The sequence below is a fragment of the Anopheles ziemanni genome, chromosome 3 (assembly GCF_943734765.1).
Source record: "Anopheles ziemanni chromosome 3, idAnoZiCoDA_A2_x.2, whole genome shotgun sequence".
Lineage (NCBI taxonomy): Eukaryota > Metazoa > Arthropoda > Insecta > Diptera > Culicidae > Anopheles > Anopheles ziemanni.
The window spans coordinates 96,832,263-96,852,694 of NC_080706.1; the positions used below are offsets into that span (position 1 = coordinate 96,832,263).

The 20,432-nt window shown below is 46.5% G+C and overlaps 3 protein-coding genes across 4 annotated transcripts; 1 reads left to right on the forward strand and 2 right to left on the reverse strand.

Moving 5' to 3' along the window:
* Window positions 1-311: 311 nt before the first annotated feature.
* On the reverse strand, window positions 312-6,648 carry LOC131289828 (uncharacterized). The gene is made up of 2 exons (XM_058319161.1): window positions 6,302-6,648; window positions 312-6,240 (listed from the first exon to the last, which is right to left on the reverse strand). Exons 1-2 carry the CDS (start codon window positions 6,600-6,602, stop codon window positions 389-391), a joined length of 6,153 nt encoding a protein of 2,050 aa, XP_058175144.1. The 5' UTR covers window positions 6,603-6,648; the 3' UTR covers window positions 312-388.
* Window positions 6,649-8,517: 1,869 nt separating this feature from the next.
* LOC131285964 (uncharacterized) lies at window positions 8,518-9,777 on the forward strand. Its single transcript, XM_058314818.1, has 4 exons — window positions 8,518-8,727; window positions 8,802-9,359; window positions 9,435-9,599; window positions 9,664-9,777. The coding sequence occupies exons 1-4, from the start codon at window positions 8,518-8,520 to the stop codon at window positions 9,775-9,777; spliced, it is 1,047 nt and encodes a 348-aa protein (XP_058170801.1).
* Window positions 9,778-12,557: 2,780 nt separating this feature from the next.
* LOC131286712 (trehalase) lies at window positions 12,558-17,464 on the reverse strand. 2 transcript variants are annotated; one of them, XM_058315701.1, is made up of 6 exons: window positions 17,220-17,464; window positions 16,119-16,470; window positions 14,932-16,044; window positions 14,740-14,863; window positions 13,190-13,292; window positions 12,558-12,585 (listed from the first exon to the last, which is right to left on the reverse strand). In XM_058315701.1, exons 1-6 carry the CDS (start codon window positions 17,396-17,398, stop codon window positions 12,558-12,560), a joined length of 1,899 nt encoding a protein of 632 aa, XP_058171684.1. In that variant the 5' UTR covers window positions 17,399-17,464. The 2 variants fall into 2 exon arrangements, with proteins under 2 accessions (XP_058171684.1, XP_058171683.1); XM_058315700.1 differs by having other exon boundaries at window positions 12,558-12,588.
* Window positions 17,465-20,432: the final 2,968 nt, after the last annotated feature.

Here is a 20,432-nt window from a genome sequence, read left to right on the forward strand (position 1 = left end):
CATGCGAGATGCCATGCTGCTGAAAACCTGTTTTCCGAACATTAATGCTTTTTGAACGAATTCGACGCATTGAGACGCATGGCGTTGGCTCTCGTGAGATTTTGATCAGCATCTGAGCAATTCTCATTTCTTACAGCTTTGGAGCTTAATCGAGCAGATCGTGAAGCTTTCATTATTCCGTTGCATAACTTACGACATGTTCAAAATTTTGAATTGTTCAACTAAAATATTTTTACGATACACCAACGATTGTATCTTTCTCATCTATTTGTTTAATTTGTAAAACATGACATCTAATTGTTAATAAGGCTTCATCATTTATTTATACCATTATATTGTACGAATAGAAACAGAAAAAAATCAACCTTCTGATTGCCGACCATAATCATTACTCTATCTGAACATCTTCCACCTTATCTTTAACCTCCATCGATTTGTCATCCGATTCACCGATTTCATCTTCTCCACTGGAACCGTGTTGCTGGAAGTTCTGCCAACGAATAACAAACCTTCGCAAGCTGACCAATATCGAAATGGTCGGCTGATCGACGCCATCGTCGGAAAGTTTCCTGCCAACCGTCGCATCATCGTCAGCGCCGTGCGCCCCACACTGTCGCACATACCGGACGCACCAAAGGTGGACACCGAACAGCTTCTCGAAGTATTCCATCATCTGCCCCAGCATTTGCTCGTTCACCAATGCCAGCAGCCGATCGGTGGAGTACCGGGACGAGGTCGTTTTGTCCAGTAGATTTAAAAACAAAATCAACGTTTTGCTTGAGCTGCGCGTCGAGAGGAGCGGGAGAAACTTGAGTGTCGCAATCAGGACACCGCGCTGGAAGATTATCGAAGTGCGGGCGGCGGACTTGGCGAACGCCATCAGCTGCATCGAGCACCAGCAGTTGCTCAGAATTTCCAGGAACGCTTCGATCGTGTCGAAGTGGAAGCTTTCTATCCCGTCGATCCGCTGGCTGAGCCAGGTGAGGAAGCCGAAGCCATTTACGAGCGCTTCGCACGACTTTGGAATCTTTGCAAGCGCGTTGATTATGTTTAGAATCGTTATGTTGAGCTCCCGGTTCGAGAGGGAAGAGGCGTAGAAGTGCATCACGGCTCGGATGATTGGCGAGGGGCGCAGAACGGCGAAATCCTCATGCGTTTGAATCCCACGGTAGATCGATTCCAGCATGAACAATCGGTGCACGTTGTGCCGTATATCCGCACTGTGGAACAGAATCAAAAAGTTCGGGATGGCGCGGAAATCGTACGTTTTCTGCTGCATGATGTAGCCGGTCAATGGCCCGTGCAGCTCACTCATCACATCCGGCAGCACGTTGATCGTTTCGGCGATGAAGATTGTCGAAAGAAAGGAAGCCTTCGGAACCAGCACTTCCTTCTTTCCCTGTTCCTTCAAGGCGGTGAGTCCGTTTTGTACCGCCGAGAATAGATGTAACCAAAACTGTGCGTCGATGAACTTTCTCGTCTGCTCCAGGTGACCTCGGAGACGCAGGATGACGCTGCCGGCCGCCAGTCGCATCTGCTCGTCGTTACTCGCCAGGCAAACGAAGGGCAGCGAAAGGATACCGGCCCGTCCGGCCATATCAAGCATGTCACTGTTCTCCGGTGCAAACATATACCCTAGCAGTGGCAAAAGGAACGCAGGGTCGTATATTGTGTTGCGGAATTCTGGCTTGGTCGCACGCTGCTCAAGCAGTTCCGTCGGTGGCGCCTTCAGATGCTTTCCTCTCCGGTGCTGCTTTTCGATGAATTCCTCCAGAACGTTGGCTGGCGGACAGTGGAACTGCTGATCTCCTTCCGGATCCAACAAAGCGCTGATATCGTCAAAGTTCACCACGGGAAGTTGCGTACAAGCGTCAAGCCGACGCCACACGGGGAAACGGAGGACGGTGGCGCAGATTTTTTCCTTCTCCAGCAGCGATAACACTTCTGCCGGATGTGGACGGAACGAATGACGCTGGCGGTTCTCTTCGTTGGCGCCCGCCTCGAGGGAGAAATGTTTGATAGCCATTTCACCCCATAGGAAAGGGCGGAACTCGTGCATCTGTATGCCGGCCCGCTCGTACACTTGCAGCAGGGCCAAGATGTATCGATTGCAATCGCTAAGCGTAGCTCCATACGCACCGAGGAACAGCGGAACGTGCTTGCTGTTGGCGACGGTCATATTTTTGTGCGCCAAAACACACAACAAGTGCACGAGGGCCGTCTTCGTTCGGAACTGAAACTGGGTGAGAAGGACGCGCAGGAAGTGGGAGTGGGAAAGAGCCCAATCGTAGTACCGCTCGATATCCTGCTGCTCCGGGTTGTCGTTCGCGTAGAACAGGTCCACCAGGGTGGCCATAATCGTTGGCAGCACGTACAGCCGATCGTCGTACCGACGCGCATTGTCCACACAATGGGGCATCTCCATGCCAAACTTAAGACAGGTCTTGCAAAACGCGTTCCAGTTGGCGCTTGAGGTCACTCCCTCGAAGCTCGAAGCCTCACGCAGTGTTTTGTAGCGTTTTGTCTGCTTTGACCAGCCGTAAAGGGCGAGCACGAGTTGATTTAGGTACCCGACCGCGTCCGAACGTTTGAGAAAGTGTTCCGCCGACGAGGACGAACGGAAGAGAACCTCGAAACATTGCAGTAGCACGCCGAAAACGTTCCCGTACACTTGGGGCTGCTGCTTGGGGTTGTCTTTGAGCGTTTCCAGCGCGATGCCGTAGATTTCCATTAGCGCTCGCAGCTGAAACACTTCCACCGACTCGATACGGAGTTTTTTGCGCGCAAAATCCACACACTCGTTGCGGGGCATACACAGCCGCACCAGGGATTCGTTGGCAATCATATTTTCCCGATAGATAACGGCCGCTTTGTGCGGTTTTTCGAGCATCTTCTGGATGCCTCCTTTAAATTCTCCGTACAGCTTATTCATCAAGCGCTTTCCTTCGTCCGAATCGCGCATGGTTGCGGCGGAAAGGACCGAACGGCGGAAGGCGGCGTTCAGCAGTGGATAAACAAGCTCCTTCTTCGACGAGGAGTGTTCACCTGCGAGCGCTAGGAAGGGTGCGTCGAACCGGGAGTCTCGTGAAAGTAGAAAGACCGCAAGCTTTACCAGCGGTTTGCCGATCCTTTGGCGAGCCACGAAAAACACGTTCATCAACTCTGGTTCCACATGCGCAATGCTATGCGTAAACGTACTCAGATAGCCCAGGAGTGCGCACTCGAAATCGTCTAGACCGGCGGGGTCGTTGCCCAAACGCTTTCCGCATTCTATGTAGATGCTTACCAAGCCTCGAACGGTCCGCTCGGTGAGGAAGTGTTCCCGATCGCCAAACCCAGTTGCAGCGAGTTTCTCTAATGCGAGGCATAGTTGCTTATAGTGAAACGTCCGCTCGTTTCTGTTGGGTTGCGTCCCGAGGAATGCTTCTGCAGGGAGTTCGGCGTAGTGGCGGAGCAGCGTTACGCAGTTTCGTTCGTTGAGTTTGAAGATGGTAAGTAACTTCTCTGCCATCGCACTATCAAACGGAGCGGTCGCCAGTTCCGCCGTCGACGAGTTAATCAACTCGGAAACGATTTTGTGCGAGTAGAGCGTGGTGTAGCGATCAAAGTTTGGCAGATGACAACACTTTTGCATGAGCTCGTACACAAATCCCGTTACGAGTCGCGGTATTGTACCGTTGGCGCTGTCTTGATCCGCACGGATGGTGAAATGGTCGAACAAAACTGGACGCTGCAGGAACAACCCGGCCATCACTTCTTCAATGTCCGTCGCCGAAAGGGGACTATCTTTTTGCAGCATCAACGTGAGCAACTTATCGGCGTAGTGTGCAATAATATCTAGATGTTCCTGGCTTAGCTTCTTGGCTACGACCAGACGGCAGAGATGAAACAACGTTTGATGTAGCATAAGAATAAGTTCGGTGCGAAAGTTGGCGGAGGGCGAAAATTCGATATTTTTCCACTTCTTGACCAATGCCTCGCTGAGTATGCATAGAACTCCCCATCCGTGCTCTTTCCCGAGGTAACCCTCCTTCGTTCCCAACATCCACTTGCTAATGTAAATAGTGAGAACGGAAGTCATATCTTTCTCGAGTGCCAACGCATGCGCCTTTTCAACGATCTCCGGATGGGGCAGATAGTGGAGGTATCGCAGCAAGACTCGATCGAAATATTTGGCAAACTTTGCCGGATGCAACGTGTTCTTTGCGAACATGTATAGGAAAAAGTTGTCGGTCACCGACAATTCCGTGAGGAACGCTTGCGTGTTGCCTTCTTTCTTCACTATTTCGCTGTCAATGTCAAGCTCCTCGTGTTCCACGCGGGCAAACAATTCCTCCAGGTCTTGGCTACGCTGCGTTCCCGCCGTTGCAAACGCTTCTTTGATGAGAGAATGATTGGACGTCTCACTCATACTCGTTGCTGCAGTCTTGATACATTTTACCAGATAGTCGACCAGCTCCAGCACCAATGCGGGTGGATGAAACTTGTAGAGGGCCTGAAACCAAAATTCAATCTCCGTTGCCCGGTTCCCGAATAGGGTTGTGTTGCGGAATAGAGCTACCAGCAACTCGGTCGCTTCGCGGCGCATTGCATCGTCCGGCCCATGGAGGTAGATTTTGATGAGCACCTTTAGCACCGAGGGGAAATGGGGCGAATCGAACGACACACTCTGGGGTTCTAGTGCGATCACCACCTTGATCGCTTTGAACTCGTAGTTCAGGAAGAATTGCTCTTGCACCGACGTTCGATAGGCTGGCTGCAGAATGCTCTGAAACGTTGTAATGAACGTAGACGAATCAATGTACGCACGGAAGCTTCGAATGCACACTAGCAGAATGTCCATCGCGTGTTCCATGACTATTTCTTGTTTCTCTGCGTTGCGATCGTTCCGATGTAGCTCCATCGCCGAGATGATCCGATCGACGGTGGGGAAAAGGGCCAGTATATGATTGATCGTATCGAACTTTAGCTTTTTCAGCCCAAACTGGTCCAACTTTCGGGTTTTTTCGATTTCCAGCAGATACTGCTCGCACCGGCCGATCATGATGGCGAGAAACTTCAGACAGAAGGCAATGTTTTCCTTTCTCCCCATCGCTACGCCGATGTATTCCAGCGCCATTCGAGGAAGCGTACTTTTGACGACAAAGTTTGACAGAGCCTTGGCCGTCACCGTACTCGCGTCGAGACCTGCCACGATCTCCTCGGGCTTGTGCAGTTGGATGATGGACATCAATAGTTCTCGATTATCTTCCTTCTTCGTTTTCAGCAGCGCTGCGTAGTTTTCCAGCACAGCAGGAAGGACCTCGGGACAGGTTTCGAACAGACGTAGCACCAGTTTGCGCTGTTGAGCATGCAGTTGAGAGTTTTTCAGCGCCAGAAGGATATGTTTATGGCGTGGACTGGCCCTTTCCAAATCGATCGTCTTCGGCACAAGAAAGTATCGCTTGGATGTGAGCAGAGGAAGCACCACCATTTCTGTAGCATCCAGGACCGCCTTCTTCATGGCCTCCGTGGGGACCTGCTTACTCGGACCGACCCATTCAAACACGTTTACTAGGGATTTATAAAAGTCCGTCGTAAATATCGTTCGATAGATGTACTTATCGATGGCTGGACAGTCGAGCACGTACTGGCGAAAGCTTTTCATCACGAGCACCACGTTTTCGACGTGATCGTACACGAGATTCTGCGTCAACGGTTGAATCAGGTGGGCCCGGGTAAGCCATAAACGCACCAGCTCGGGGGCGGTATCGATTAGGAAAGCCAGGTTAAACTCGATGAATACCGTGCGCAGCGATTGTTGTGTCCCCTGCTCATCAACCATCTCACGGCACTTGTGCATTTCCAGCTCCGGCATGCAAACGTCCATCAGCTTCAACACTTCCCTTCCATAGGCGCCGGGATCTACAAGCATGACCGCTTTCAGAGTGCGAAAGGCAGCTGCTCTGCAAGCCGTTGCATGCTCTTCTTTTTCGTGCAGCAATCGCACGATTACGGGTTTATAGTCGGTCATAATGTACCTTGCGCATTTGGCCGCATCCTTAGCATGCGCTTCGTCGTAATCGATACACTTGATCAGCACAAAATGGATAAGGTGGAACAATTCGGCTATATCGGCTACTTTATCCTTTTCGGTCTTGTCCAAAATGTCCATCAAAGGTTGCAGAGTACCTCCAGCATGAATGTATTCAACAATCGAATCGGGCTTTTTATGGAATTGTTGAACGAAGTGACGTATAGCTAATAAGTGGGAAAATTAGATTAGCATTTTACAAGCAATCGTCCCTCACATTTGCCTTACCATCCATAGCCACAACACCGGCCAGTAGTTTTTGACGGAAATTTTCCACATATTCGAAACTCTTCATCGTTGTCTCCTTCGGTCCATTTGATGTTGATGTTCCGCTATTTGGGGTTTTTCTACTTTTCTTTGCATGCGCTGAATCGGACGTTGATAGCTTGCCCTGTTCTTGCTTCCCAGGGTCCTTGTGACCGTTCTGCAGGGCTCCTCTTTCGATGCCATTCGGTCTATGCTTCTTTTTCCCCACAGGACATCCACTTGGCTGCGTGTTTTGCTTGCGTTTTACAATCTTTGTGGTCATTATCGGGGTTTTAATGGTTAAACTTTACACAAACTTTAATTTTCTATGCACCATGCAGCGAAACCATGCGGTATTTACTTTTGATACCGCATTGATGTTTGACAGTTTCCAAACGTCAAATTGACTTGCAAACCAAAGTGACTACTCTTCAGGTGGGTTCATTCCACCTTGAAGTTTTTGACAATCGTTCTTAATTTTGTTTATGTATTCAATTTGTCGGTTTTTGCTATTTTCAAAAATTGCTGTTATTATCAATAGTGAAAACATACTGTTTATTTGAAGTGGCCATACATTCGAAAAAAGTGGCCATTTATGAAATCTTCACACATTTACTTACGGTTCGATTTTTCCAAGAGTCATTACTTTTCTACACACGTAATAGGTGTTGGTTTCAAACCATTTTCCAGTTTGCCATTCTTACGCCCTGTGAAGATGTGTAATCGACGATGTAATATAATGGGAGATTGAGAACGTGCGAGGACAAACGAGATTGATTGATCAACACACATACGACCTGCGTGAGAATGCGCAGAAAAGGAAAATCTAGCCATGATTATGATGCGCGGAGCGATGAGAAGCGGCTAGTACGCACCGTCGAGCTAGTCGTGCCGAAAGTGTCGAAACGAATCGTGGCCTCTTCGAGTCGCAGTCTTCCGCTGTGGCAACCTACGCTGAATCATATACAGTACCTGGTGCTACTATAGACTCATTTGTCCTCAATTTTTGTTTGGAAAGGTTGTCCCACAGACGGAGAGGTTGGAATGGTTCGGAAAGGCGAAAGGTAAGCGTTTTCATGTCGAAGATCCTTACGTGCATCTGAAATCTGTGTCATCTCGAAATGGCTCATATATGTTCTCCATTCAACTGTAGTTTTAACCTAAAAACGTGGCCATTCGATATTCATATTTAATATACTTTTTCCCCCCAGAGATCGCTCCACTTCTGATCCGATTCACTGAGGAAAAAAACCATTCTCCATCGTTTCATCACGGCGATCATATTAGAAATTGAATTTTCCGCTGAACAGCATCCGCAACGTCGCCGCGGGATTGCAGGGAAAACTTCCGAAGGCAGCTGCGCCATATTGGAAGAAAAACTCTCTCCCTCTCCTTCGCTGAGAGCATCGAACCGCGTGTGTAGATCAGCAGAAGATCGGCGAGTGCATTCCGAACGCGTTTGCTTGTAGTAGACACACAGTGGGAGTCGTTTTCCACGGTTCCCATCGTCCTCCTTATTCTCTCCCCATCTCTTCGCGCTTGTTGTTTTCCTACTACGTCTAATCTGGCGCAGGAAAATCATATTCAAATGATCGTTTATTGGTGATTCGTGAGCAGTTGAAAATTACACACAAAGGCATAGTGAACGACTAAGAGTGAAACATCAAGAGTGAATGCTGTCACGCACACCGGCTCCGGAAAAGTGATGTTGCACATTTGGGCGCCTCCATTTCCTGCTATGCAATAATCGTGTTTTCAGTGTCTCGTTTTGCTTGTTGGAGGTCCTTCAGCGGTGAGACGGCCAAGCATTCTGCCCACCGGTTTCGTTTCGTGCGTTACCTCCCGTGCTAGGGACAGGTTGCCGAGAACACGGGAAAAATAAACATTCCTCATCCTCCCCGACCGAGCAGCTCAGCAAATCACATCGTCATACGCCGCCCGGTGGCTAAAAATAGTCAAGACGAAGTATTTTTACCATCTAACACCATATCGGTAGTGGTAGCCGTAGTCACCGATCGAAGACTCGACACCAGGAACACCAGATCGCTAGAGTGTGCATCTTTTAAAGGTGCGATACATACCTTGGCAACGCTTTTTTGACCGTGCCGTTGCTTGGAGCGTGGATTGTGGAGCGTGTTCAGAAAGTGTATCCTGTGAAAGTGGGACCTTAGACATAGTGATTCACGAAAGATCTGCACATGTGCACGCTTGCGACGTTCACCTCCGTACCGCCAGTGAGGAGTCTTGGCACTGGAAGGATGGGACTCGACGCGATCCAACCTCGGCAGGGAAGCGCAGAAAGTGCGGGGAGTACTGATTCGGACGGTGGAGGAGGGCTGTACACATCTCAGGCTCTGCAATGGTACTACATGGCCAACATGGATACGCATCCGAGCGACTCAACACAGGTAGGATTCCAGCTTGCTTAACATTTCTTCCGGTGGTTTCTCTAATCTGTTTGCTTCTTCTTGGTCGATTGCAGGGCTCGAAACTGTTTTCTCCTGCCTTTTGGGCGAATTCTGGACCATTTGCACTGCCGAACGATCTCTCATCCACCGGAGATAGCCGTAGGGATGGTAGCGAGTCGCCACTGTTTGTCGACGATCTAGCGGAACTCTGCGATCAGTTCGACGAGCTCGGATTGTTTGGCTTGAATGGAAGTGATCGACTGAACGTGCTTGACACCAATCCAGCACTCTACGGAGTAGGCTATGGTAGCAGTGTGTCACCGCCTCCTGCCTTTCACCAACGCCATCCGAAGCAGCAGCAACTCCTACCGTTGACTAGGCCTCAGCCGCAGCCATATCACCATCACCACCAACATCACCTTCCACAGGGTCACGGTGTCAGTCAGCATTATCCTCAGGCATTTGAGCAGCATCAGCATCAGTTGCAGCTTCATAGCAGCCTATCGCCACCGTCCGGCCATCAGCAACAGAATCTCCAGGGTGGAGCTCTAAAGTACAGCAAAATACCACCCGCCAACTATTTGTGTCACTTGTGCTTCAAGAAAGGGCATTACATCCGAGACTGTCCTCAGGTGAGTAGGTTGAGCTCTCAGGAGGAGAACCACGTCCATATTGTCTACATTATTTTTCTCTCGATTCTTCAAAAGGCTCGACCGAAAGCGGAAGGAAAAACCCCTTACCAGGGCAAGAAGCGCTGCTTCGGGGAGTACAAGTGCCCAAAGTGCAAACGAAAGTGGATGTCCGGTAACTCGTGGGCCAACCACGGCCAGGAGTGCATCAAGTGCCACATCAACGTTTATCCACACAAACAGGTAAAAAATGAGCAATTTTTAAGGATCCTCAAAATCTCATTATTGGAACGTTCCACTCTTTCAGCGTCCGCTGGAGAAACCCGATGGCTTGGACGTGTCGGACCAGTCGAAGGTCCATCCGCAAATGTTGTGTGAAAAGTGCAAAACCCTAGGCTACTACTGCCGAAGAATCCAGTAGTTCGGAAATGCTGCCTTAAGTAAAACAAAAGTGCTGGAAAAGGCATTCATTGTGGATCAATTCTATGTATTACTTTACACGCTCTGTAAGCAACTTAACGACCGATTCGAATTCAAATTAAGTTATCGTCAACGCATATTCATATTTCTACACGGCCATACCGGCCAATAACGAAGGCTTCCCATCTGTATATAGTGATTGTGAGCTACGCATCCCTGCCAACATGCCATAAAACTACATGCAATTATTACCTAAAATGAACCAATAGAGTGCACTGCAATATACCTGTGAAAATACGAACGAAATTATTAACAAAACGCAACGGAATACAAAACTAGTTAACCTTTTTTGGCAAAGAACATTATGGAAGCACGCTGCCCGCAAACTAAAGATTGCTTTAGACACCAAATACTTCGTAACTACGAGCTCACCCTCCTCCCGCGTGTAATAAGTCGAAAATATAATAACCAAAATTCTAATATCTTCAACTAGAATTGTTGGTATCACGAACGAGTCAGATATGTATTATTATTCAAAAAACATGCAGGGAACTGGGCACACGACACGTGAGCACGTGTTCCCGAATGCCAAGCGATAAACAAAAGTGTATAATTTGTGACAATTTCGAACCTCCAAGGTGGAAACAATCTTAATGTTGAATAAAAACCATCGAAACTATAATTCACTAAACCGTTGCACTGTACTTTTACACCGAAGGAAACACTTCATTTAGCGTCGATCGAAATCCAAACTATGGAGGGGACAATTATCTATTATATCTAAAATAGATCCTTTTCGTACCGAGTTTTGTGGCAACCAGGCAGCTTGTTTGTTAACCGATTGCTTAAATCAACACCGATTTGCACAACTTGTATCGACTGGAACAGGGTGGTATGAAAGCCGTAGACAGCGACATTAACAAACGATAATCTTCGAAGTCGAAACGTATGAGCGGGAAGATCAGCAGTTGTGTTTCAAACACCGGCGTGACCAGAACTCCCGCACTGATCTTAGTTTTGGATTTTCTTGGCGAAACTTTACCATCGCTAAAGGTAGGTTATGTTCAGCTTGTTTTAATAATTTCAATTGATGTAAGTGGTGTATTAGTTTCCTGTTGACGACGCTTAGTGTAGAAGATTATTAATCTTCTTTTGAACAAATCACACGACATATTCTTACTCGAGATTCTACCGAAAAAATGACGCGGCTTCAATAAACTACACAAGAAGCGTACATGTACGCCTTACTAGATGAATGCAACATGCTGTCGTAGGTCCGATTTGCGATTTTGTCATTCGCGGAGTGTTCGTTGAACAGAGTCCGGTGTGAATCTATCAGCGGTAAGATCTGGTTTCCAGTATACAGTAATTTACTGTTTCTGTGTGCAGTTGCATACCCGCTACAGAGTTGCATCGATAGAGCCGCGACCCTTTGTGGAGAAGCGAGTGTTTTAAGTGGCCCTTTCGAGAAAGCCCTTCCAAATCGCACATTTCCTCTTGTGCGGTTTGTTTAAACCTTTGTTATTTGGTCCAATCGGAAGTTCTCAAATCTAATTCTAGCATATTCCAAGACATCGCGATATTCCAAGACATCGAGCTGATGCTCGTTTGTGAATCATTCAATTAGCTTGCCTCAGAAAGTGAATGGCTTAGCAAAAATATAACACAAACACTTCGAACTCAGTGTTCCACACATTGCTACTGACTGGATGCTGATGTGCGGTTCGAAAAAAGAAAAGCGATAAAAACCGATAAACAATGTTTATTTTTTATTGTTTACAGTGCGCGGTGGTTGAATTTTCGTCGAGCGAGCAGTTATTGACGGACCGTTACCATGGTGAGATACGCTCTCTGGGCGGTGTTGCGATTTTGTTCCTATAAGTTGCACTAATCCTCGGATGTCTCGAACCCTTTTCAGAGCCAGCCGGAAGGGAAAGCTTTAACCCCTTATCAGGGCAACCGACGCAGCTTTGGTGCATTCAAGTGCGACGGGTGCAACCGGTCGTGGTTCTCCGGCAACTCGTGGGCCAACTTTGGCCAACAATGTGAATCATGCCTAGCCTACGTATACCCTCATAAGCAAGTAAGTTAGTAGTGACGTTAGTAGAGTACACTGCGCGACCGAGGATTTCAGTAGTGCCTTAAAACCACGTTTGTATATTTTTCAATTCATTCTGCGTTGCAGTGGCGCTTGAAGAAACGCAAGAAGTCCAACGACGCTAATAAGGCGCACCCGGTGGATTTATGTGGTAAATGCAAATCACTTGGTCGAAGCTGTCGAAAGATAGTGACCAAAGAATCCTGAACCCCGTGACCTTGGCTGGATTGCCGTATTTGTTGTGCACGGCATGATGAGTGGCAGAAGTTTGCGAGTTTTGGTCAATAAACGAATCATGACTAATCACCGGATACTGCAAAAACAATCCATTTTTTGTATCATGCACGATGGTGAGTGAAACATGTTTTTTTTATTCAAATCTCAATCCCGCGATCGGCGAACACAACGATCCGTTGGTTGCACACATCCATTTATCATGAATTGATCACTCTCGGCAAAGTTTTCGTATCTAGGTTTATATTTTCAGCGTAGTACCTTTTCGTGATGCGAAAATTGTTTAACTAGCTTTACCTTAGAATGGGGAAACTTGACCCTCCATTCGAAGAAAATTTGTCATCGGTATGGTAGTGAAAAAATTAAGTTTGTTTTCAACTCAGGATAGTTTTATTACGTCTAGCGCGGAATATATACACACACCCACACGCCTTAGGTGTGCATAAAACCTACCGACCAAAAAATCGTCGGAAAATACTACTATGAAAGTGTTGTTGGGAATTTGGGAGAAGAAAAAAAAGGAAGAAAAGTATATATTAAACAGCAGCTAATGTATCTCGTGAGGTCTACAAAATTATGATTGTTGTTGACAAAACGGGAACAGAAAGTATTGCATGCAAGCATTTCTACAGCGCACGAATCGCTAGAACTTTTTAATACGTTTTTTTAAATAGTTAAGTCCCAAAATGTACCTATTGATAGAACAACACTCGATCGCCTCTTAGACATGTTTATGTGAGGGAAAATAATGATATACAAATTTGGTTTAATACTCATGGGTTTTGATTTTGATATTTGCCATCCCAGTTGGCGGTTGTTAGCTTTCGCGAGGAATGACGGTATTGGAATGATTGCGCTACTTGATGCTCTCGGTGGTTATCACATTTCAGCCACAGAACGCCATTATGAAACGGACACTCGTTCCAGTGCGGTCCGTGATTTCGTGCGGTTATTATTTCATTCACATCAGGGCGGGTTATGATGTAGGTTCATTCACGTGCTGGAAGAGAAAGGAAACATTATTTTTAAGTTATTCCGAATATGTGTTCTCCCATATTCTATTCAACGTTACCGACCTCACCCAAATACGCCAACGAAGAATGCTATCACCGTCGCAATGATACCGGTGTTGACGGAGTATGCTACCAGCGCACCGTTTCCATCGTTGTCCTCAATCCGATCCACTGAAAAAATGTGTATGGTTATAAAATGGCGGGATGAGGTTCAACATAGTGTTCAACTAAACTCTAACGAACACCATTCTACTTCTAATGGAACGCGATGGGGAACGAGTATAGAAAGGAAAACTTACATTTCGATGCGTCAACGTGCGGCGAAGATGAAAATGATGATCGAATTTGAAATATCCCGGTCCAATCAGGTGCAAAAGGAAACATTCCACACGACACTGTAATGAGTATTTACGTCCCTAACCCAAAATGCAGGACAAACACAGATGGTTGGTTGCTGCTGATGGTTTCCCGATGGCAAGTTGAATTTATGAATAATGTTTCCAGTTTATTCAATCACATAACGATTATACCACATTTTCTCTAGCATAGTTACATACTTCGAAACTGTCCCTTGGAGTGCGCTTTTAAAGCACTGCGCTGACAATTTACAAATTTATTGTCTACAACATTTTGTGCCACTAGTCCCAGCTTTTCTCTATATACGCTTTGATGGTATTTTTAGAGTCACTGTGCGTAAGATTGATTTTTACGTCTATTAACGACATTCCTAACGATTTCTTCTTCCATGGCTTATTAGAAAAAACAACTACCAATCAATCGATGGTTTCGTTTTATGTTTGTCTGTTTTGAAATATCACTATCAAAATTTCAGATTAAGATTCTCGATAATATTTGTCTAGTTGTATCCCGTTACCAGTACGGTTCCAGTACAGTTTTAGGCACAGTTTGGTTGACGTCGCTTATCATTTACATTCTACTATCGGAAGACCAAATTGGGTCGCAAAATGTACCTCTTTTCTAGTGGTTGAAGGCACTGCAAAACAAAATAACTGTAATAGGAACAGTTGTAACATAAAATTGAATAAATATGTCAAATGACACCGGGGCAAGGGGACACTTAACACGATCTTAAATATTTTAAACTTGTTTGTTGTTTGTGGTCACTACTAGTCCTCCTAGCTATTATGGTTAGTTGTTGTGCAGATCCTAAATTCTATTGCAGGAACACTGAGCATTTCGTTTCGCACGCAAAAAAAACGATCTCTGAAAACTTGCCTCAGCTTTTCCGTTGTCCGCGTTATGATATGATTGTTGTCAGGGTTTTATATTGAATTGAATCACCATAGAAATGAAACATAAAGATGATGGGGATCCCTGCAGCTTTATTTAAAAGGCTCGTGCAGTAATGTGTAACAAGAAAGAGGGAACAGAACGAGGGGGAAAATGCGAGTGTCATGAGCCTAGCGAATTTTCTCAATGTTGTTGAGTGTTCACTAGTCACCGATCGTTAAACTTCGTCGCCGGGGGAAAATCTTATGCCAGGATTATGATTTCTAGCACAAACATGCCTCACGCCGGTGTGGGGACACAAACAAAATGTCATGTTCTAAGTTCGAGGCTGAAAGGGGGGGTTTGAATTTGCTTCACTCGATCGCACCTGTCGTCAGTCTGTCGCCGTACTTGTTCATCAGATCCATTGCGGCACCATTCGTCCAGCCGAAGCCAGTCTGCACGTCGTACTCACCACCGCTACCGTGTCCTCCAAGTTCCTGTGCATCATACTACAATAGGAGAGAACAAAACCATTTCGTTAATTTGAGTTTTGGTTAGCACGTTTACATTACACTACCTTCTCGAACATGGCATGCGTTTTGTTGTAGGCAATATAGTTGCCCCGGACCCAACGTTGTGCCCAACTGAAGGCCATATCCTTTGCCTCCTGGTTATCGAGCGAGTCCAGACCCATCACCAGCATGTGCTGCATGGGGGCCCACACGTTCGGGAAGTCCCACTGCTCGTTGGTGTTCTGCAACGTGTTGGGTACTCCACCGGGGTAGCGATCGAGCTGCAGTCGGTCGATGTAGGCGAGGATGCGCTTGGGCAACGCCGTGTCGGACTTGTCGTAGCAACCGACCCACAGCGGCGAAAGGTTGGTCGGTGTGAAGTATTTGCGGTGTTTGTTGTTCAGTAGATCGTAGTCAAACCAGACTCCCTCGTCCTCGTCCCACAGCACGCTCGTGATGGCCTTCTTGAGATCTTCTGCCCGGTTCAGGTATTCGGTTTTCTTATTGCTGGACGCGATGTCGTTGCGAAGTCCGTAGAACTCGGCAATGATGAGCGCGTTCCAGTAGAGGATCGCGTTTAGCTCCACCGCCACGATCGATCGACACTTGAGATCGGTCAGGTTGCCCGCGTTCGTGCCATCCTTGATGAACCAGCGACTCGAAAAGTCCATTCCGCTCTCGGCGGCCGCCTTCAGTTCGCAGTAAAAGTCCTGCTTATCTTGCTCGTTTTCGAAGATGGACGCACTAATGATATCCTCGCGGTACGATTCGGGACGCGGCCCGCTCGATTTGTAGCCGTACGTAGCCAGCTGGTGGCCTTTGACCTCCGTCAAGTAGTTGTTCATGAAGAACTGGAACTCACGGTCGAGCGTGTCGACGCTGGCCATCGCAAATTGGGTGTCGTTGGTCGCGTCGACGTACGCCTTCATCATGCCACACAGGAGTGGAGGCTGAGAGCGCATGCTGTAGTAGATGCGTCCTCCGTTCGGGATGAACCCGAAGCGTTCGATGATTGACAGGAAGTTAGACAGCATGCCCTTGGTGGTGGAGTACATCTCCGACAGGAGCAACCCCTTCACGATCCAGTACGAATCCCAGTAGTAGAACTCGCGGAACCGACCTCCCGGCACGATCACTGGGTTGTCCACGTGGATGATGGAGTAAAGATCCGGGTTAAGCTGAAACGTAGATGGTAGAGGGAACGGAATTAACATCTCGCGGGGTCACATGTCGCTCGAATGTTTTCGCTTACCGCCACATCCGGTGTCATTTTGCGACCCAACTCATGCCAGATCTGGTTGAGCTTGCTGGCGAACTCACGCAGATCCGTGTCGCGGATACGGCTCAGGAAAGCCGGATTGGCCTTCCAGTCCTCGGGGACCCAGTTTTCGAATTCGGCCCCAGGTTTCTCGAAGTTCGACTCGACCCATTCCTGCAGCTTCGCCTTCGACGGGCTGTTGTTCTCTGTGGCCATGAACTGGTGGAACGAGTCGAGCGTCTCGTTGGGCGATTTGCGCAGCTTCATGTCCACGAACGTCTTGGAGTCTGGGTAGATCTCGCTCATCTGGACCGTCTGCAGCAATTCTCCATGGCAAAAGATTTCGCTGCGGGAGACAGAAAGGCAAAAATAAAATAATATTTCTACTGGAAGATATGATGATTTATTTTGGATTACGAATGTTTAATCCCGTGTGTGGATGGTCAATATTATGAAGTAGACAAATCCAATCATATTCGAGGTCAGCAGAGACTTTTAGAAGACAGAGAGACGCCGAACACTTCCGTGGCTTCTTTCCAACCCCGACGGTTCTGCCTGTGGTAATTAAAATTGATGGCTTCTTTGTATCTACAACGTCTGCAATCATTGCGTCAATCGAAAAGTAATGCATTTCGGAAATAATCGATTTTTTGCTCCCCCGAGACTGAATTCTGGAACAATGGAGTTTCATTTCCTAAAATGACTTAACACTTTTGCTGAGTTAATTTGCCTAAGCGCGATGCGCGGAGCTATACGAAGTTTCTAGTGCTGTACCTCAACTCAAGCATTTTATTGTTAAAGTAGTCATTTTTCCATCCATTATCTATTGTTTTCAACACACGTTTTGTGAATAAAAGGGTCTTTTGGCAGCGAATTATTAATTGCCAACACTCATGTGCTGAAAGGTTGGTCAGATGCCATGGTCATACGGTAATCTTTATTAGTACGGCACTTTTTCCAAAACAAATGTATACTCTCAGAGGATTTTGGAATAAGTCGTGTTACAATTATCTACATACATATAATTTCGCATCTAACGATTGTACAGATTATCAGGAGCCCAAAGTTTTTCCATTCAAGAAATCGCCATCTTACCTCGGACAGGAAGGCTCAAGGGTCTCCTGCCATCGATTGTCGACAATGTACGGCACCTGTTTGGCCACAAGGGCAGCACCGTGCACGGCTGCGGTAACACTGATGAGGCCGACTAGGATCGACATCCATTGCGACACCAGGCGCCTCCGTTTCTCTGCTTGGCGCCGCGTTTGTAACATCACTGTGACTTTCTCCCTTCACTTGCACTATTGACTCTTTTGAACACACGCTAAATCCACGTAGGCCGCTTTTATCACAGATATTGAGGAATCTTTTCGACGACGAACAACAAATGGATAAAAACGAAAAGTTAAAGGATATTTTCGAACCGTGGGAGAACCGTTCCGCAAGGTGTTTGTAATTCGTCGGGACGACCACCTTTCAGAAGCTCCGTTTAGCAACTGCTGCACTGAAATGAATTGCGAAACGACTCGTTGTGCTCTACGGCTTTTTTTCCCAACTTGGGAAATCCCAAGTGAAACGTGGCTTGTGCCATTCCTTGGTGTCAGGAACTTGTCGTGAAGTGAAGCCGAAGCAAGGAGCATGAGATTGCCGCAATCAACAGTTTAGGACGGCAAAACCAATGTAAATCACCACCGTGTGTGGTGTTGGAGTTTGAAATGGTTTGTTTGTCCCAAACAGGCTTTAGTGGGAAGTTTCGTATCGCTGCTTGGGACGCCGGGAACTGGTTCCCAACTGACAAAAATCACTCCACCACACTTGCACGGGGTTTACGACAAAGGACGAGACAAAGTTAATCGATGCAAAAGTGATACGCTTGCTTTAATTTGATCAGGAATTCCCCGGTTAAGTTATTTTCATCTGTTCATTATACTATTCCTTACAGGAGGAAAAAACCAAATAGGACGTTGTTGTTACGTAATAAATAAACCTAGTGTAAAACTCATCAATCATTAGGCTATTTATAGCGAACATTGATGCGCCAGGAACAATGCAAAACCCTAATCGACTGGACCGGTGTTGAATTGAAAACTGTCATTAGCTGAAGGAACAATGTCCAATACATCCTTACAGCTAGTATCGGGTTCAATTATGGACAATTTACTCGTATTATGTACGTATCAGAGTCGCTGACACTATCTAGCCCTAGCTGATAAGGATAAATGAGCGATTGGGACGTGATAGAAGTGGTAGAATCGTTGGAACCATTTTTTTACTTTAGTCGATGTAAAACAACTTAATTTTTTAATTTTAAATATTTAACATACACATCTTGTCCAATAAAGAGAATTATATATCATCACTTTAGTATATCCCCTATTTTGTTAGAGTAGTTTCATCGCTTTACATTGTCTCTGTCCCGTGGTAAGCCGGTTCTCGAATAGTGTCAAACTCATTCTACTTGGCTGTTTGCCAACGGTATCTAACAGTTTCATTTCTTTTCCTTTGCTCAGTAAAAATGTTTAATATTCAAAAAAGCCAATCAAAAATTGGCAACATTTCAACAACAGCAACACTCATTACGTCGCGAAAGATCTTCGAACATTAAGAAGACTATTTATTCTTCACTGCTTCTTCTGCTCAGACACTGTATCTATCGTTTCTTAATCACGTGAGCCGTACATTTGCTTCACCAACGTGTACACTTTTCAATAAAATCCTGTACCAACTGTAAATGGTAAACATTCATAAGATGCACAACCAACCAACGGATGGGATTAAAAGAGTGCAATGGACGACGAAGTAAATACGAGACACTTGGGTTTTTTTGCACTTTCGCCGTTCTGTCCACCGTTTATCATTGATCGTAATATGATCTATTTTGCACACGACCAACACACGAGCACGAAGAGTAACATTATCCCCGGATGATGGAGACGCAAGTCATTCGTTTGATTGTCAAGAAAAAGACTCTTTCTATGTTCACTTTCTAACACGCATCAAAACGATTTGCGAGCGAAGTAGGCAGTGGAAATCACTAATTACACTACCGGAACGGGGATCTCCTGGCCCAGACGATAATGGCGTTCGATCCTCACACTCGCTCGATCGGCGACACAGCAGAGGGTGCTTTCGGTTGCGCGACCCAAGCGTAAATGAATTAGGCGAAATTGGCACCGGGGCGTTTTATAAACACGCGGTCTGCGCGAAACACCTCCAACAACGACGATGGATGAGGTGATGATGTGATAGAACTTCAACGAGCTGGAAGGGGACGGACAGACATGGATTCCAACAGACTAACGTACAAATCACCAGACGGAGACAACCTGGGGGCTGAACAGGCTGATGGCCCGGTGTGGGTAGGTATCGGCTGAGTAGACGGATGCAGCTCCGGGCTTCACGTCTGTGCCATGGAAACAATAAACACGACGTAGGTACCGAAGTTGGTGGTGGTGGTGGCGAAAAAACCCCAAGTCGAAGCGGACACTAGGTCAAGCGGGTGGTGCTTGGGGGGTATCAGGATGAAGGATGGCGGACAGCAAATTGATAGCAAAAATGTGTCCCATACTTCGACATCAAGTGACGCTCGAATCGACGGTTAGTCGGCCGGTTAAGTAGATATGCGCAGTGATAGGGCAAGGGAGCTGTGTGTTAGTGAACGTTTGTGGTTTTAGTACATCGCAAATTTAGTGCTACTTTGCCGCCGATTTTCCGGCCGTTGTGTTGGTGTGAAAGTGGTACCAATGGTGGATGAACAAATATGAAATTCAGATAGCTCTGTTTGCACGTGCACGGAGCTGTCTCACTTAGTACACACTCCGTGGTGAACTATTCAATTGTACGATTGTTATCCCAACCTTTTTTTTGCAAATTAGAGCGATTGTACGCGACGTTACTTTACATTTAATTCAACAATCATCTGCCTATTACAATGTACCCTCCTACCCTACCGAGCAGTGGATGGCGCTAGTAATTTACAATTACGCTTTCTGTTCACACCCTATCTTCCTAGCCCTTACGATATGACGTGGAAGCCCTTTATGACCGGAACTGGATCGAAGAGCGCACAGCTGAAATGCCATTGCAAATTGTAGACCTCGTGGCAAAAGATAACAAAATGGGTAAATAATTAACAGAAGGCATAAAATGGGCCGTGTTGTATTCAGGGCGATGTTGTTTTCATGCCCTCTTATGCGATTGAAGGTTACTACTGTTTGCGTTGATAGTAAAAGCGGTTTACCTTTGAATTTCATTTTAATATACACAAGTACTTGAATGATTTTGTTTAAAGCGAACCGAACTTGTAAT